Source organism: Xyrauchen texanus, chromosome 5, assembly GCF_025860055.1.
Source record: "Xyrauchen texanus isolate HMW12.3.18 chromosome 5, RBS_HiC_50CHRs, whole genome shotgun sequence".
Taxonomy (NCBI): Eukaryota; Metazoa; Chordata; class Actinopteri; order Cypriniformes; family Catostomidae; genus Xyrauchen; species Xyrauchen texanus.
The window spans coordinates 37,117,345-37,136,036 of NC_068280.1; the positions used below are offsets into that span (position 1 = coordinate 37,117,345).

General features: G+C 41.9%; 1 protein-coding gene across 1 annotated transcript in view; it reads left to right on the plus strand.

The window, feature by feature from the left end:
• si:ch211-197n1.2 (EF-hand calcium-binding domain-containing protein 6) overlaps positions 1 to 18,692 on the plus strand; it is a 47,421-nt gene that overhangs the window by 14,381 nt on the left and 14,348 nt on the right. The window contains exon 12 of the mRNA XM_052126338.1: positions 176 to 286. Within this exon, the coding sequence (XP_051982298.1) occupies positions 176 to 286 (111 nt within the window). The remainder of the gene's footprint in view (positions 1 to 175; positions 287 to 18,692) is intronic.

Consider the following 18,692-nt stretch of genomic DNA (forward strand, 5'->3'; position numbering starts at 1 on the left):
TGGCCGGGTGAAGAGGGCAGTTGACCTTATGACCTCTTGACTCTGCAGTGTGTGAGAGGGTCAATGAGTGGCGTATGCTTAGGGCCTGCTGGACTGACGAGTCCTGATGAGTGGACTCTTGGCCTTTGGTGACATCAGTGACCCCATGTTGACCTCTCCCCGTCCTTCTCCACAGGTTTGGCCTGGAGATTTCCGACCTTCAGTTTGAGCAGCTGTTGGACAGGCTTCCTCTTGATCATCACGGAAATGTGCAGTACCCCATCTTCATGGCAACCTTTGACACCAGGTACAGACCTCTTTTGACCGGTCAATTTATAATTTGCTATACATCACTGTTCAGGCTAGATTGCACGCTGCAACCTGAACCCACTCTGAACAATTTGTAGAACGTATTATTATGGCCTCTGTTTGGAGACACAAAAAGATGGAGTAAAATATGAGTAATACACATCTTGGAATATGTCCAAAATTATTGGTCTTTCAAGAAGGATATTGGGTTAACTAACATATAACGTGCACATAAACTTTTCTGATGAACATCAGTATTTTAGTACAGTTCTGTGCAAAAGTCTTGGGCAAATAAGATGTTTCACAAATACATTTGCCTTAAGATGGTAATTGATATTTTAGATTTAGTGTGTAAATAGAAAATATACATTTTAGACTCCCAAAAATTCCTTTTGCAAAAAGAATAGAATAGAATAGAAGAACAGGGAGACCTGCAACAGATGGCATGGCACCCACAGATTCCCCCACTGAACATTGTGTCAGTGGGATTACATGAAGAGACAGAAGCAATTGAGACAGCCGAAATATATAGAAGAACTGTGGTGAATTCTCAGTAGAACTGGTGTTGTTTTTAAGACGTGATGGTCACATCAAATATTGACTTAGCTTTTTTATGTTTACTAGACTTCATATGACGTTAATTGACAAATGAAAACAATTGATGGCATTATTTTTGAAAAACTCCACACTATGCAGCATTTTCGCACTGTACTGTAAATGCATATGCGAAAGTGTATATTTTAGATACTGTAACTGGTTACGATTTCTTTTTAGATGTTCACCATTTTTCAACTTTTTCAACTTTTTTGCCTTCACTAGTTCTGTTAAATGGTCCTTTTTTAAAAAAATATTCTCATATAATAAGTCATCTCGTATAATAAATGAGTCATAAAAATGAATCCATAATGAAAAATAGAAACATACTGTACAGTTCAAGATGGAGTACAGCACGAGCAGCACACTGCTTTCACAAATGTTCTATATTCCGTTATTTTATTATTATATTTTTTATAGACAAAATCTCTGTTCATTTGAGTCCAGCCAAATGTTAAAAATCCAAGAGAAATAATAATTGGACTTTTCTTTGATTACAGTAAATGTCATGTCAGTAGCACATAGCTAACTAATTAAAATGACTTTTTCTTTACAAATCCTTTTTAGGCTCTGGTTTATCTTTTATCATATTTTAAAAATGATGAGTGTTTTGATACTAACCAACAGACAATGCAAGCTGTCGATCAAATGAAATGCCTTTCACTGGATTGTGTGTTAGTCAAAATATACTGTAGTAGTACTTAGTGTTCTTTGGCTTTAAGTTTGTCAAAACTGCAACTGTTTGCGTGATTTGTATTCAGTGAGTGGGAAGAGATTAAGTCTAGTGACATCATGCATCAGTGTGGCTCTCTCTCCTCCACTTTTGTATTTTATCCATTGTGTTTCATGGAAAGATGCAGAAGCATGATATACTTTAGTCTAAAAAAGCATCATGGTCAGGTCTGTAGAATGCCTTTATATACTGTATATTCAGCTAAGAGCATTTTGCGTGTTGTTTTACCAAAGAAATTGATAGATCAACTGAACGTGCTCGAATTTAAATTCAGAAACTTTTGAACTCACATTATGCATGATAAAAACACGAGAACCAGTGGTAAAATAAATGCAATGCGTAGCCTACATTTTGTTGTAAACCAGACAAATAGAGAACCACAAAAATGATTGAAAATGGGATGTTTAAGTTGTTGTGAGCCCCTCAAATTTCAGTGTTTGTGCGAAGATGCTTTTAAATAGGAGGATATGAGGATTAGGACCTGACCACCCTGGGGGACCCATGTGAACTCCCCTAACCACCTAATCAATGACCAACAATAACCAATGCAATGTAAACGTTTCTTAAATAGAACAGGGTAATGAATTTTAATCTGCTAGAGTAGCAGCTCTGAGACATGCGGTTTTTGTGCATGTGTGTGGGTGTAGGGTGTGTGCATGCATCAAATGGGGGCAGGGTATAAGCTTAGCTGCTCATTTTATTTTCTCTCAGTGTGTTTATGGGATAAAGACCTAGAAAACCAGCCTGGCTTAGTTGACAGGTGACAAGGGTTATACTGAATGGGGATTTTGTAATACTAACAGTGGGGAAAAAGCCCATGCACCAAGGGACCTCCTGAATAGAGAGAAAGAAAACTTTAGAACTTCTATACTCACAGAGAACAGTGAGAAAGGCCGACCATGCACCGCCAGTGACAGCTACAAACTCTCACTCTCTCCCTCTGTCTCATGAGAAATGCTAAATCATTCATGCTAAAGCAGGCTGATCCCGGTGTCAGTAGTTCATGTGTGGCATTTCCAATGTTTGGGTGAAACTTTGACATGTTAGTCAAACAGAGCTTTAGCTGTCAACATTCAGACCTCACCAGATTAACACCGCTCATATCACAGTTTAATGTTCCATTGAGTTGAATCACATTATTGAACATTAAATTGGTCATTTTATTTGTAGCAAAACACAATAAATACATTGTGTGTAGATGGAACTAAAAGTCTTTTTTTAACTGTTTGCAATTCTAAAACAGACTTGATTTGCAGCTCAAGCTGAAGCTTGCTTATATTTTGCTCTTTGAGAGGCTGCAAGCATCTTGAGGAGGTTAGGTACCTTTTTACAGACTGTGATGACTCATTTCCACCCTAATTAGCAGTGTAAATCTAGCTAACTTTTTATATTTTCAATTTTGAATTATTTAGTGTACAGTTATATCATTATTCTTTGTGTTATATTAACCTGACATTAATTAGGAGCAATGTTGGGGAAAATGTTTCCAAAGGTCCTAAGATTGTATTGCTCAGAGGTTGCTTTTTCATAGCTCAGGAAACATAAAGGAGTTTTCAGTTTCTTTGTCTCAGAGGTTTCTCCTAAAATGACTTAAAGGGAAGGTTCACCCATAAATGAATATTTTCTCAATATTTAGTCACCCTAATGCCAACCTAGATGTGTATGACCTTCTTTCTTCTGCTGAACACAAACAAAGATTTTTAGAATATCTCAGGTCTGATGGTCCTCAAAAGGCAAGTTTATGGTAACCAGAACTCAGAAGGTCCAAAAGGACAGAAAGGCAGCATAAAAGTAATCTATAAAGCTCCAATAATTAAATATATGTATTCTAAAGATATATGATAGGTGTTGTTTTTTTTTTACTGTAAATCTACTCTTTCATTTTCACTTGACTTTCACATTCAGCCACCTACGGGTGTTGGCTGGCCAAAAGTGATTTGTAGTAAGAAATGACATAAATATTGATCTGTTTAGCACCCACAACTATTATGTAGCTTCAGAAGACATGGATTTAACCACTGGAGTCTTGTAGATTACTTTTTTGCTTCCTTTATATCCTTTTTGGATCTTCTGAGATCTGGTCACCATTCACTTGCATTGTGAGGACCAAGAGAGCTGAGATATTCTTCTAAAGATCTTTGTTGCGTTCTGCAGAAGAAAGAAAGTCATATACATCTTAGATGGGATAAGGGTTAGTAAATGATGAGAGAATTTTCATTTTTGGTACCCAAAAATGAACATTTTGTCATTATGTACTCGACCTTATGTTGTTCCACACCTGTATTACTTTTTTCTTCTGTAGAACACAAGAGGAAATGTTAGGCAGAAGGACAGCCTCAGTCACTATTCACTTTCATTGCATCTTTATAATGACTGTAAAAGTTTGGTGTTAGTGTGTGTAGTGTTCTACCTTGATTCAACACCATTCCTCAGCTCGATTTCCTCTGCCTCTCCTAATGATTTTAAAGCAGTCTAAGGGTTGTTGGGCCCCTCTTAATTTGTGTGGTCCCTATGGTGAGACAGAGAGAGCGAGCGGTCCCAAGGATGGGTAGATGTCAGATCTTCGTGTGGGAACCTCAGACGTCAAAATCCCAGATATCCCACCCTAATCTCTGGCAAAACATTTAGTTTTTCCTCTTTCTCTCCCTCTCTTTCCCTTCCTTCCTTTTCCTCCACCCATTTACGGCTTTAATTTTTATTCATGGGGTGTAAAGGGGTTGAGATGGGGTGTGGGGACAGGATCGGGATGGAAGGGGATAACTCCTTGAGCTGGGTCCAGGGCTCAGACCAGCTCTACTGACAATGGACACAGTGTTGTGCTGGGTGTTGTGAGCAGGCCGTTTGGACATTCTTCCCCTGTCAGTGGAAGCAGATCTGGGAGGTAGCACTGCCCGGGATTACCATCTCATTAATAGCAGCCATGACTTTTGTTCAAAGAACGACTTGTGTAATGTTGCTGTGTGGATGATGGGTAATCCGCTGAAGCTGCAGCTGTAGGGGACACTGGACACACACACACACACACACACACTCACACACACACTTTGACTACACAATGTAACTCTTTTATTAAATAGGGTTTGAATACAAAGTCCATACATAAAAATTCATATAAAATCATAGTTGTCAATATTGACAGACAAACTGACCATCATTTGCAAAATAACCTAAAAATCAGTCTTATTTAAATTAAAACTGCCTTATGATGTAATGACGGTAGGAAACATTCTGGGGAAATATTTGCAGAATGGCAAAGGTGCAAGAGAGGGAAGCTGAGAAAAAAAGGGTAATGTGACAAAATACAGAACAGAAGGTGTAGAAATAATACTAATAACTTGTATTAGATGTTGTCTAGGAGACGCATCAGAGCAAAAAAATATAAAAAATTAATACCATCTAAATTTTCTGAAGAAAATAGAAGTGTTGCTTATTTGTAAAATTTGCCACCACATTACTAGGTTGTTCTTGGTGGTTGCCATAGTGCTGCCTCTCTATTCAGGAGGTCCCCTGGTGCATGGGATTTTCCCCCACTGTTAGTATAACAAAATCCCCATTCAGTATAACCCTTGTCACCAGAGGTTGTTAGATTGTTGTTACAGTATGTAGTTGCTAGGGTTTTGTGGGTGGTTGCTTGGTGGATACTTTCTGGCCAGTGTCAGAAGAGACTAACCTATCCCTAAGTCAATATACTATTCTGGTCACTAGATATGGCTCACGTCCTTCCTGAAATATACCGTTACTCTATGATTTTTCCTATTTGATCATCTGCCAGGAAAATATAATTTGTTTTTTGGTTTGGAAAAGTAAGCACAATCCTCCTCAATAAACCTTTTTTATGTACCATTCTTGTTTGTTGCACAAAATAATTTAAATGAATATTCTAGGTTCAATACAAGTTAAGCTCAATTGACAACATTTGTGGCATGCTATTCCTAAAACGACTGTAAAAACAATGATTTAAACAACTTTACAGCTTAACAGAAAAATGAATGTAAGCGCTTTTATTATAAGTGTGGCATGTGGGTGTGGTCATGTGTCATCTGCATGAGAGGGAGAGCGGTAAGGCTCGTCACCGGTGTCGTGGTCTCTTGGTCACTCTTTCCCCTCTCTGATGCTCTGCTGTGCCTTTTCAGGTCTCCCTCCATCATCACAATAATGAGAGACAGGTGTTAGAGATAATTATGACCCAGGTAACGAGCTTTATCACTCTTCCACAGATCGACACATGACCATGCCCTCATGCCACAATAAGCTTCACATTACTGCCTTTAAACCCTCAAAAAATTGACCCCGTTAACTTATATTGTAATTGCCTTAACGGTAACTTCGATTTTTGCTTTTTTTTAAAGAAAAGGGGGGACAAGTCAAAATAATTTTTGTAGTAATCAACATTATGCATCAAATGCTTGTATTGAACACAGATTATTCTTTTAATAATTCCTATAATTATAATTCCTGAAATAAATCCTTTAATAGTGCATGTTTTTTTTTCAACACAACCATTTGATTATATCAACCCCTGTGTGTACATCTTAGACAGACACACACACTCACACACGCACACACACAAACTGGTTTTCATATCATTGTGGGACTCTCCATAGACGTCCATGCATTTTATGGATTTTATACAGATCTAATGATAATTGATATCCTCTAAACCTAACCCTACCCCTACCCTAACCCTCACAGAAACCTTTTTGCATTTTTACATTTCCAAAAACACATCGTTTAGTATGTTTACTAAGCCATTTCCCTCATGGGGATAGCTGGCTGGGTCCCACAAGTTAGGTGATCTCAGGTTTTACTATCCTTGGTCCCCACAATGTAGTATAGCATGTAAACACACACACACACACACACACAGAAAAACACACTGTAAAAAAAAAAAAAGATTTCTTCATCAGTCCATTTTAAGTGCAGGTTGTAACTTTTTACTTTTAATTTTGACATCAGTTTACTTAAGTTTTAAATTGTAGTTGGTTGAAATTGATATAGTGCACACATATTCTCCCCTGCAGCGCTCTCATGTGGCTCTTGTACTCTCAGAAATTCCTCTCTCCACACACACGTCTCCTGCTCTCAGATGGTGGCCCAGATTAAACCAAACAATACAGGTCCAAACGTGCATCTACTTATTCCTCTCTTTTACTCGCTCTCTCACTCCATCCTCAGAAGCGATGAAATGAAAAAAAAAAAAATAAGCAGGCCATTCACAATTTATCTCTGTGGGTGTCTCATCTCTGCGAGTGATGGGACTTCTTCCTCCCTCACGTTCCCTCTTCTTTTAATTTCAAATCCCTCTATCTCTGCTTGAGAAGAACAGTGGGAACAGTAGAGGAGTTAAACCGACCCCTCGTCTGTTAAAACAACACGTTTTCTCTCCTCTCTGATGATCAGGCTTCTGCGGCTGAGGGGGGGTCTGCCGATGGCTCGAAATTAAAATGAGAAAACCAGGGTGGCAACCTGAAATGGATGTATATTAATCTAACTACTTACATGTTAAAATGTCTAAATTCATTTGATTAGGTCTATAAATCATTGTGTCAACTCACAGTCTGAGTTTAAGAAACTGAGTGGTTGTGAGATTTGTGAGTGTAAGATATTTTAGAGACTTTTTATAGGCAAAAAAAAAAAACAATTCAAATATTTCAAAAAACTATTTTCGGTTTCATAAAAATAAGCTGTTTTCATGCTTAAAATATTATTGAAAACTTTTAATTAAATATTTGCAAATCAGGAAATGGGGGTTTAATATACCACAAATTATGTATTTATTTTTATAATTAAGAACATCGAAACTTATGTGTTAACTTTTTATATGCATCTTATATGCGTTAACTTAGTCATCAAGAATACCCTAATAATTTGAATATGAAAAATATGAAAAATACTTGCTGTGTTTGATGGGTGAATGTAAATATTCAGTGAATGTGAATATTTATTGAATAATTCAATTAATTAAAATTTTATTTAATTTTATTTAAATCTGTGTGGTGTGCAAAAGTATGTCTATCAGTTGGTGTGTGGTTAGTTTATTTGGCTTCACGTCAGTTTCACGTCCTGCTGTGTTGGTTTTGTGGCAGGGCTGTTGGACATGGGAGTCCTGCTGAGATGTCCGTGGCTGGGTCACAAGGTCTCTTCCTACTCTCAGCATCCACATGTCCACTAATATACAGTACTCAGCCTCTATGATGAATTATCATTATTTAGATGTAGCTCTGCTGTTATTTGGAAGTTCATACTTCCAAATCAGATGGACATTCAGTCCTTGTTTAATAGCTTTTTTCAGAAACTTTTCACACAGCTTTTCGTAAACACTTTAACGTATGTTCACATTCAAAATGTGAAAACATTTTCATTTTGTTGGTTTTCTTGCCCGTTCAAGTCAGCCTTTTCTGATATATTAACACTGAAATAAAGAATGCTCTTTTGAAGGCATGCAAACAACTTTGTCAGAGCCACAATGCACAAACACAAACATAATGCCTCTTGTAGTCAGTGTCACTACTTTTCATCTATCTAAACATTCTTATTTGGAGAACTTCTGTCTTTTAAATGTTGCCATCTCTTTCTCCCTTCTCTTTTTCTCTCCCTTTACCCAAAGCGTCACTCTCTGCTCTAGCTCATGACCTTTCAAGCCAGCGGTCCGCCCACCTCGTTCGGACTGTGGCCCTTAGGTGGCCCAAAAAGCTGCCCCAAAGCCTGGGGAGTGGTTGTCCTCTCTTGAGCACAAAAGAGCCACGGCTATCCGCTCAGGCGAGCCCGCCCCCCCATCAACCCATCCAAGTGCACAGAAAACACATTAGCCTAGAGTGGGCTTTGTACGTCCAGCTTTTCTCATGTGCTTCTTCATAGTTTAGCTTACACTTCAAGACCATCAGGTGTCTACATGGTTTGACCACTCCAGTTGCTCTCAAAGCAGTCAATGCAGCAAGGCCATTTCACTGTCAGGTCTTGTTGCTCTCCCTGTTCGCCACTCAAGCGAGAACAGTTGGAATTCTGGAAATTCAGAAATACAAAGTGGATTGCTAATTTTAAAGGAATTCTCAGGGATTCCCATAAATAGTATGAAGTAGGGGTTGAACGACTACTGATGTTTAACTAGTCGAGCCCATTAGTCGTGTTGAATTCAACTTATGATGTCAACCTCCACGGGTGGGGCAGAATTTCCACTCCTCTCCCCATTAAAATATATGTACAATAAAAAGATCTAAGTTTGCTTCAGTGTAATGGGTTTTAGCTAGTTATATGTCATTAAAAAAATAGCAACCTGTCATCATGCATTAGATCCTGTAAGTTGCCATGGAAATGTGCATATGTAGTTTGAAACCTGAGGGGGAAATTATGAGCGACTGTCCGAGCGTTGTTTTGTATGTTTTAGTTTAGGACTACCTGTAGTTGCTGGCAGTTCCCCCTTCTCTTGCACCACTTGTAAAGATGATTACAGGCGGACACGGGATCTAGCATGCAAGAAAGGAATGCATTCCATTATGTCATCGTACTCCAACTTGAAGCTTTTTTGTACAATTAACAGAAAATAATATTTTTTTAAGCATTGCATTTTAAGTCATGTGGCAGTCTGTCTCAATGCATGAGAGATCAATAGGGATGCTCGGAAGATGCAGAGAGCTACTTGTTCCACTGCAAGTGTTTCTTGCTCGATGTGTCACAAATCAAATCAAATCAAATCACTTTATTGTCACACTACCATGTACACAAGTGCAACAGTAGGTGAAATTCTTGTGTGCAGTTCCGAGCAACATAGCAGTCATGACAGTGGCGAGACATATACCAATTTACAATAAACAACATACACAAAACAATTTACAAATCAAATGTACACATATTTACACAACACAATAATTATATACAATGTACAGTAAACAATACACACAATATACAATACACAATATACAATACAATAAGTAGGAGTATATGAAATATATATATGAAGTAGTATATTGAGGAGAATATGTTGACAGTCCAGTGTGAGATTATAGATGAATAAAGTGCAGTGCTAATTATTGATCGTGATAGATCAAGTGTTCAACAGTCTGACTGCTTGGGGAAAGAAGCTGTCATGTAGTCGGCTGGTGCGGGTACTGATGCTGCGATACCGCCTGCCTGATGGTAGCAGTGAGAATAGCCCATGACTCGGGAGTCTCTGATGATCCATGCGAGCTTTTTTCACACACCGCCTAGTGTATATGTCCTGGAGGGAGGGAAGCTCACCTCCGATGATGTTTCTGGCAGTTCGCACCACCCTTTGCAGGGCTTTGCCATTGTGGGCGGTGCTATTGCCGTACCAGGCAGTGATGCAGCCAGTCAGGATGCTCTCTACAGTGCTGGTGTAGAACCGTGTGAGGATGTGTTGGTTCATTCCAAACTTCCTCAGCCGTCTCAGGAAGAAGAGGCGCTGGTGAGCCTTCTTCACAACGGCCTCAGTGTGGACGGACCATGTGAGTTCTTCAGTGATGTGGACACCGAGGAACTTGAAACTGCTGACTCTCTCTACCGGTGCTCCATTGATGGTGATGGGGCTGTGTTCTCCATCTTTCCTCCTGAAATCCACCACAAGCTCCTTGGTTTTACTGACATTGAGGGAGAGGTTGTGCTCCTGACACAAGCGTCTCAGAGTGTGCACCTCCTCTCTGTAGGCTCTTTCATCATTGTCAGTGATCAGACCTACCACCGTCGTATCGTCAGCAAACTCAATGATGGCATTGGAGCTATGTGTTGCCACACAGTCATGTGTGTACAGTGAATACAGTAGGGGGCTGAGAACACAGCCCTGCGGGGCTCCAGTGTTGAGGGTCAGTGATGAGGAGATTTTGCTGCCCATTCTTCACCTGACATCTGCCTGCCTGACATCCGTTTAAGCCCAGAGCCCGGAGTTTCATATCAAGCTTGGAGGGCACTATGGTGTTGAATGCTGAGCTGTAGTCTACAAACAGCATTCTCACATATGTGTTCCTTTTTTCCAGATGGGAGAGAGCAGTGTGTAGTGTAGATGCAATGGCATCATCAGTGGAGCGGTTGTTGCGGTAGGCAAACTGCAATGGGTCCAAAGAGGGGGGCAGAACAGAGCAGATGTAATCTCTGATTAACCTCTCAAAGCATTTGCTGATGATGGGGGTCAGAGCAACAGGACGCCAGTCATTTAAGCAAGTGATTGTGGCTTGCTTCGGTACAGGCACAATGGTTGATGTTTTGAAGCATGTGGGGACTACAGACAGGGAGAGGGACAGATTGAAAAAGAGTGTTGACCAGGGATCTGAGCATTTCCCCTGAGCAATTTGGCATTTGAGCATGGGCTACAGCAGGGGCGACGTTAGGCCTGTCACGATAACTACTTTTGTTGGATGATATATTGTCCCAGAACCAATTGCAATTAAATTATATTATTGTCATTTCAAGACCATTTTATGTCACTGATATAATGATAAAATAATAGCATAATAATGCAAGTACACCCTTTCAAAGAGCAATGAATTTTTAATTCTTAGGAATATTCAGATATAGTAATCAGAATATAAAACAAAATTAAAATCGGGAAGGCCCCTCTCCATTTCCAACTGCGGTTTTTGTTCCCAGCTCGGAAAACTGGGTGGGATGGTTATGTTAATGGTTTAAATGAGCTTTTAGGTTAGTTGTATTGTCACTTTTCGTTGCCAATGTTTTTAAACAAAGTCGGCATACCGGCTCATTCACGTTACTGGACTTTTCTCTCTCATTCGGCTTAAAGCTACATTTTTCCCACAACGGAGCTGTGGAATGCGGCTTTGAAACCAAGCCTATTTGGACTTATTCTTCCAAACTTTCTGGCTGGAATTACGCAGTCATTGGGAAAAACCCTATTACAGGGCTCGACAATAAGCATAGTCATGTGCTTGTCCTTTGGACAAGTAAGTTGATCATTCACTTGTCCGAGTAAAAAAGTTACTTTCCAGAGATAAAAACAAAACAAAGAACTTAAGAAATAAAAAAAAGAAAAGCCTCCATCGACATCATTTACACCTTATAGGGATTAAGAACCCAATGCTAAATCATTACTAACCCTCAAGCCTGTATAAATTTGTCTCTTCTGGGAAATGTCTCGGGTTACGCTGTGTAACCCTTTTTCCCTGAAAAAAGCGGAACGAGATGCTGCGCTGAGAAAAGCACTTTGGGAACAATCCTACATTGTGACCAGCTGTGAATATGTGTGTAACACGTCAATGAACATTGACCGGAATGTATAGCCTCAGCTGGTGAGATCATTGGATGCACCTGTGGTCAAGCTGTAAATAGATGCGTCACCAGTGTGTCGTCAGATATATTTTCTGAAGAGCAGTCCTGGCACATCCCAGTGCGGCAAAGAAGCGCAGCATCTCGTTCTGCTTTTTTCAGGGAACAAGGGTTACACCACTTAACCCGAGAGGTTCCCTTTACAAAAAGCTTCACTAGGATGCTGCGCTGAGAAAAGCGCTTTGGGAACGAGAATACCCACGCCGCCGCACTGAGGCTGTCCGGACCCCTACGGTTGTGAAGTGTGCTCACAAGAACGCGAGAGGTCTCAGACATGAGCTAGAGATGTCGACTCGAGGGCATAGGAGCCCCGAGTGGCATGAACATCTAAACTATAGAATCTAATGAATGTGTACGGAAAGGTAGAGTGAGCCCTGATACTTACTGGCTAAGCTTGACCGCGCCTTGTAGGCCAGTGCAGTAGCATCCCTCACCCCATGCAATATAGTCTGCTTGGAGGTGGCAGCCCCATGGTTGCGGCTCCCATGGCAAACGAATAGATGCCCTGACTTATGCCACTGGCTAGTGCGGTGGACATAAGTCTAAAGGGCACAGACTGGACACAGTCTGTGAAGTCGTTGCTGCTCCGGCGTTGCAAACGGCGGGGAGCAGAAGGCTTAGAGAGTGGCCTGATGTAGGGTCGTGAAAGGCACCTTAGGCAGGTAGTCAGGATGAGGGTGCAAAATTGCATTGGTCATTCCTGGGGCAAACTCTAAGCAATCTGGCAGTTAACTGGATCTGCATTATGATCTTTTAGTAGAGGGAAACGCATACAGGCACATTCTGGGCCATGTATGTGTCACTGCGTCCAGCCCCAGGGGGCTGGGTGACTCAGGGAGAAGTAGAGGAGACATTGCGCTATTCATAGAGGCGAAGAGGTCCTCTTCTGCCCTGTAAAACCCAGTGTAGAGAGCCCTAGCACATAAAATGGTCTCGATAACCTCAGGAGAATGCCCTGTGTACCTCAGTTGGTACCCTTCAGGGGCCAAGCGTGAAAGGTTCCACAATTCGGGCCTTGGATGAATATTGTACCCTGTGCCTGAGAAAGAAGGTCCTTCCTGTTCAGGATCGCCCAAGGCAAGCCATCGAGGAGAGATATTAACCCAGAGAACCATACCCTGTTCGGCCAGCGCGGCGCTATCGGTAAGAGGCAAGACCCTTGCTGGCGAACTCTGGCCAAGGCTCCCAGGAGCAGAGAAACCAGGGAGAAGTAGAGGAGACATTGCGCTGTTCATAGAGGCGAAGAGGTCCTCTTCTGCCCTGTAAAATCTCACCCAGATTTGTTCCACTACCTTGGGGTGGAGTTTCCACTCCCCCGTCGTTATTTTCTGTCTGGACAGTAAATCTGCTCCCACATACGGGCATCCAGGGATGTAAACTGCCCTGAGTGACAGGGGCTTGCCCTGGGCCCCAAGGAGAATCCGACGTGCCAGAAATTTAGCTGACGTGAACGTGGACCTCCTTGATGGTTTATATAAGAGACTCCCACTGTATTGCCCAACCGCACCAAGACATGGCAGCCTCTGGAGGAAGTAATTCAGGGCCAGAAATACAGCCATCAGCTCGAGACAGTTACTGTGACAACCAAGCTGAGAACGCTCTCTAACGTTGAGTCTCAGACCCGGAGAAACCAGATGAGCTAAGACAATATCCCTGTGCTGAACTGCCAGTTCTTGGAACTGCGCTAGGATCAGCCATTTGTCTATAGAATTCAGAATGCAGATGCCCCAGAGTCACAAAGGAGCCAGTGCTGCATCCATGCATTTCATGAATGTGTGGGTTAATAGGGCTAGGCTGAATGGAAGAACCCGATACTGGAAGGCTTCACCCCCGAAAGCGAACCTCAGGAACTTCCTGTGCTGTGACGGAATTTCTATATGAAGATATGCATCCATGAGATCGATGGTGACCAGCCAAATGTGATGTTGGGCTTGTGACACGATCATCTTGATAGTTAGCATCTTGGACTTGAACACCCTGACTGGGCAGTTCAAGCCTTGAAGACCTAAGGTCGAATGCAACCCCCCACACTTCTTGGGAACCAGGAAGTATTCTCTGTAATAACCTGACTCTTTCTCTGGAAGGGGAACATGTTTTATGGCCCCTTAGACCAAGAGATTTCACAGTTCTTTCCACAGTAGAAATGCCTGGTCCGGTTTACCGTAGTGGGGACCATGCCATTGAAACACGGAGGGTGGCAAGCAAATTTAACTCTGTAGCCATTCTCTACTGTTCTTAGGACCCACATAGAAATACCTGGCTGAAGTTCCCAGGCTGCCAGGTTCTCTGAGATGGGTATTCATTTTGACACTTCCTGTTGAGGGGATGTCGAGTGTTCCGCGTCCTGTACTAATGCAGGAAGCAACGGTACACCCAACTTTTGGTTAGAAGCCTCTAAACTCCCGAAACACCAGAGGCAGCGGGAATGGAGAGGTTTCGTGGAGGTAAAGGGAGGGCCGAAGTGGATGATACACATGCCCCGTCTCGAGGGGGGCTACCCCCACAAAAAACCATCAGGGTTTTTCCCTTTTAGAAATAACTGCCCTGAGGTTTTGCTTTGGGGGCTGCTGAGGGCGATGAACTGGACCCCAGTCTTTATGAGCCTCCCGTCTAGAAGGACCAGGGCGGGGCTGGGTGGCCGATGGCCCCTCCCCGAGTGTGGCGAGGAAGGAATTGCCCTAAGGCTTCCTTGTGACTTTTTTGCCTCCTGGAACCTGGTGATAACTATATTCATAGTGTCACCAAATAAACTAGAAGGCGAAACCGGGGCATCGGGAAGGAACGTTTTTGTCCTTGTCTCTGATGCCTGATAGATTAAGCCATAAGTGTATCTCCGTGCTGACCAAAGCAGACATAGACTGGCCAATGGTGCAGGCCGTCTGCCTGGTCGTGCAGAGAGACAGGTCCGTGGCTCGACGAAGCTCAGAGAAAGCCTCTTCATCGACCATGGTGCTCACTCTCAGGTCCTTCAACAGATTAGCCTAGTATGCCTGTAACACTGCCATAGTGTATAGGGTAGCACCATTCTGACCTGCTGCCTGATAAACCTTCCCCACAAGCGTGGAGGTGGTCCTGCACAGCTTTGTGGGGAGAGTGGATCTCTTTAGCGATGATGCCAAGCCAGGTGAGAGATAACCCGCAAGCTTCTCTTCTACCGGCAGCTTCACTGAATACCCCCGGGCTTCAGCGCCCACGATAGTTGAATATGTCAACGTCGAGGGCACAAAGACATGGGAAGTATAAGGATTCCTCCATGAATGAGAATAATTGTTATGGAGGTCATAGAGAAAAAGGAAGGGACTGATATAGCGTTCCCTTCCCTTATTTTATTTATTTATTTTGGCCACCAGACAGAAATTTGTCTTCTTGTTTGGAGCGTTTGGGGGGGTCTGTTGTTAGGCGCTTTATTATTGTGCGTGGCACGTACAGAGATTCACCAAGGTGTGTTTCAGGCTTACGAGAAGGATCAGCTGGATCTGGGGAGAGAGCGAGGGGAAAGTGACGAACCCATCTCTCACTCCTCAACCAGATCCATGAGAGAGCCCCACGAATGAAGTGTGGGTGCTGACTCCCGGAAGCAAGCGAGGCGAGCACGAAGCATTTTGCCCGAAAGCAGATCTCAATGCAATGCGACGCGAGAGCAGCATGTTCTTCCCCCAAACAAACAAAGCAAAACTGATGCGTGTCCCTCTCGGCCATAGAGCGTAAACAAAGGAACATGCATCGTTTGCTCCGACTTTCAGTCATTCTTTTTTTTTAAGAAAGAAGAGAAAGGAGAAAAGGTTCACTGCACACTGCCTAACCAATTCTAACTCCTAACAAAGGAAAGAAAGTTTGACAGGCTTGTGAGACACACACACACAGAATGGCCCTGAAGAAAATAAATCTGACGACACGCTGGTGACGCATCTATTTATAGCCTGGCCACAGGTGCATCCAATGATCTCACCAGCCGAGGCTATAAATTCCGGTCAATGTTCATTGATGTGTTACACACATATTCACAGCTGGTCACAATGTAGGATTGTTCCCAAAGTGCTTTTCTCAGCGCAGCATCCTAGTGAAGCTTTTTGTAAAGGGAACACAGAATTCGATTCGACCGAAGCCTGGCCACCCCATTGGCCACCCCACTCACAATTGCTATTTTAGTCATTTGTTTGGTCATTTTTTGGCACAGTTTAGTACTTTAGAGGTGAAATCATCGCTGTACAAATGTACAAACTTATCATATGTGCACACCAAGGTCACCAAACCTCTCCATCCCGGGTGTCATTGTATCCACTCACCCCCCATAATATATACTTATTAAAATTGACTGATTCACATGGCAGAGAAAATACCTCAGATACATACATTAGATGGAGCTCTAGAATGATGAGATATGTAATGTGTGCATAACAGAGGTGTTTCCAGTATTGAAGGACATCCGGGGCTTAGCCCAGACCATTTTATTTTCACACTAGCAACCACTTCTCCGTAGTCCAAAGCTGGTGAGAGGGTATTCTTTGAGTTTTGTTCTGGCTGGGCCTGTTTCTACAGTTCCTAAATCTTCCACTCTAGTACTATCCTCGACTAACTCATCCTCTCTCCTCCCTGAATCATCTGTGATGCAAAAGAACAGATACAGCACATAACGTATTGCAAATAAGCTTCAAACAACTAATTCATCAAGTGCTACATATTTCAAATTGTAGACCAATACCATTGAAGAAAATGTATTGGGAAGAGCAGATCAGTGGGATTGCCCTAAGATCTATCATGATTCTTGAATTTTCATGTACATTACCATAAATTCATCACAAAAGAGTTATATTATAATGAGTAAAGTAAGGTAATTTATATTTTTTGACATAATTAGGGAAGTTTGGGGCCCCCTGCTGGAGCAGCTGCCCCCGCGACCCGACTTCGGATAAGCGGTTGAAGATGGATGGACATAAATAGTCAAAATGATGTATTAGATCCTAATTTAAAGCAATACATGAATGACTTTCGTCTAAGTTCATTGACACACCATGGCATCAAACTGTATATAATTCTCACTTGTTCATCTGTCAAAATCCTTTCATAAGGAGCATTGGGATAAACAATGTTTCACTTTTAACTTTCTCTAAAGTAAAGTGACTGATTAATTGTTACCAGTTTCCATGCCTGATTCTGGTACAGCTGCTGCTGCTGGCTTCTCAGTCTGTAGCTCATCTTTGCTACCCCCTACAAAACCATTTAATCAAATCAAAGTGTATATTTACTACAAACTAATGTCACAAAACAAGTCACACATTCAATTTATGTTAATGCTTATTGGTTTTCCTTAGAGAAAACATCACCTGATAAACAAGGAAAGTATTCAGTATGTAACCGCTCCGAACGAGACTCAAACCGATGTCTCCGGTGTGGGAGGCGGGTGCGCTAAGAAGGAGGCTAAAGGCTGCAGCCTCTAGCATCAGTCGCTAGTGCACTCTTGAGGTCAGGAGAGTAGGTGGAGGAGCTCTACCTGCTGGCTCTCATTACAAGTGCAGTGGGATAAAACTAGTGTTCCTGGCTACATACAGCATGAACAATAGCAAGGTTATGTAGCCTACACATTTCTAAAAATGGGCACACTTATCTCGAAATGTGTAGCCGTTGTTTATCTTAAAATGCGATGATCCAAGTGGTCCAAGTGCTAACGTAGCCTATGGTAATAACTAGCCTACTTTGGGTGAAAGCCAGCCAGATGATGATCTTCAGACTTTAAGGACCCCAAAAAATTTGAATTCTTACCCACTGACTTCTTTCGGAAAAATCCCCAAAGCCTCATTTGCTTAATTTTTGCTGTCTTTCCTGCTAACTGCTGTTATCTTGCAAACTAGGTAACATAAGTTGATGTCAGCTACCTGCTGCATATTCAACAGAGAGGAAGAAACGGAGTAGCCCATAAGCTACCGACAGCAAAGGAACTTATTCTATTGGCTAGATTATTTTTAAGACCTGTCTATTTTTACAGGCTGTATGCAGTATGTGCAAAGACAAAGCACAATGAAATAAGGCAACTTGTGATTTCGGGGTTTACATAGGCTGTTGTCCGGTTTCATATTTGTCAGTCAACTTTTCAAAATACATTCGGGGCTACACTCAAAACATTCGGGGCTGAAGCCCCGGCAAAATCGGCTGACGCCGCGTCTGGTGCATAAGTCTGTTTTAAGCGTTTCTCTTCACTCTACAGATGGTTTTATTACACAAAGTCTTTTTGCAATTTCTGCCTTTCTTGCTGTTTTATGAGGGAGTGTCACGATGTGACAAAATTAGATTTCTCCAATGTTGCGTGCTTGCGATGAAGACAGCTTTGTTGATTATAAACAAGAGCAATAGTTTTATTGCATCACTCGCTTATAGAAACGTGGTACAACACCATTCATATGTCCAATTAACCCGTGGCGGCCCGTGCATTTTAAGTCTTGGCCTTCAGTGCGATTTATGCCATTAAGAAAGCACCATTTCGCAATTAATACGTATTAATACATATCATAAATGACGTAGTAGTCAACTAATAATAGCAATTGGCATTTTAAAAACACGTCCACGCACGAAAGCCTGAACCAAGGAGGTCTAATACCAAAAAAAAGCTCTGTTGATATTTGTCATTTAAATTTGGCTTGCAATACATTTTGTTTCATCAGGGTACACGGTTATTTTTCAAAACTTGATCCAACACTGAATGCTCAAGCAGCCTAATTTACACTTAGAAAACTCCTGATGTTGCTATTACAATGCAAAAAAGCACTGACCAATCTGCTTGAAGTGAAAATCA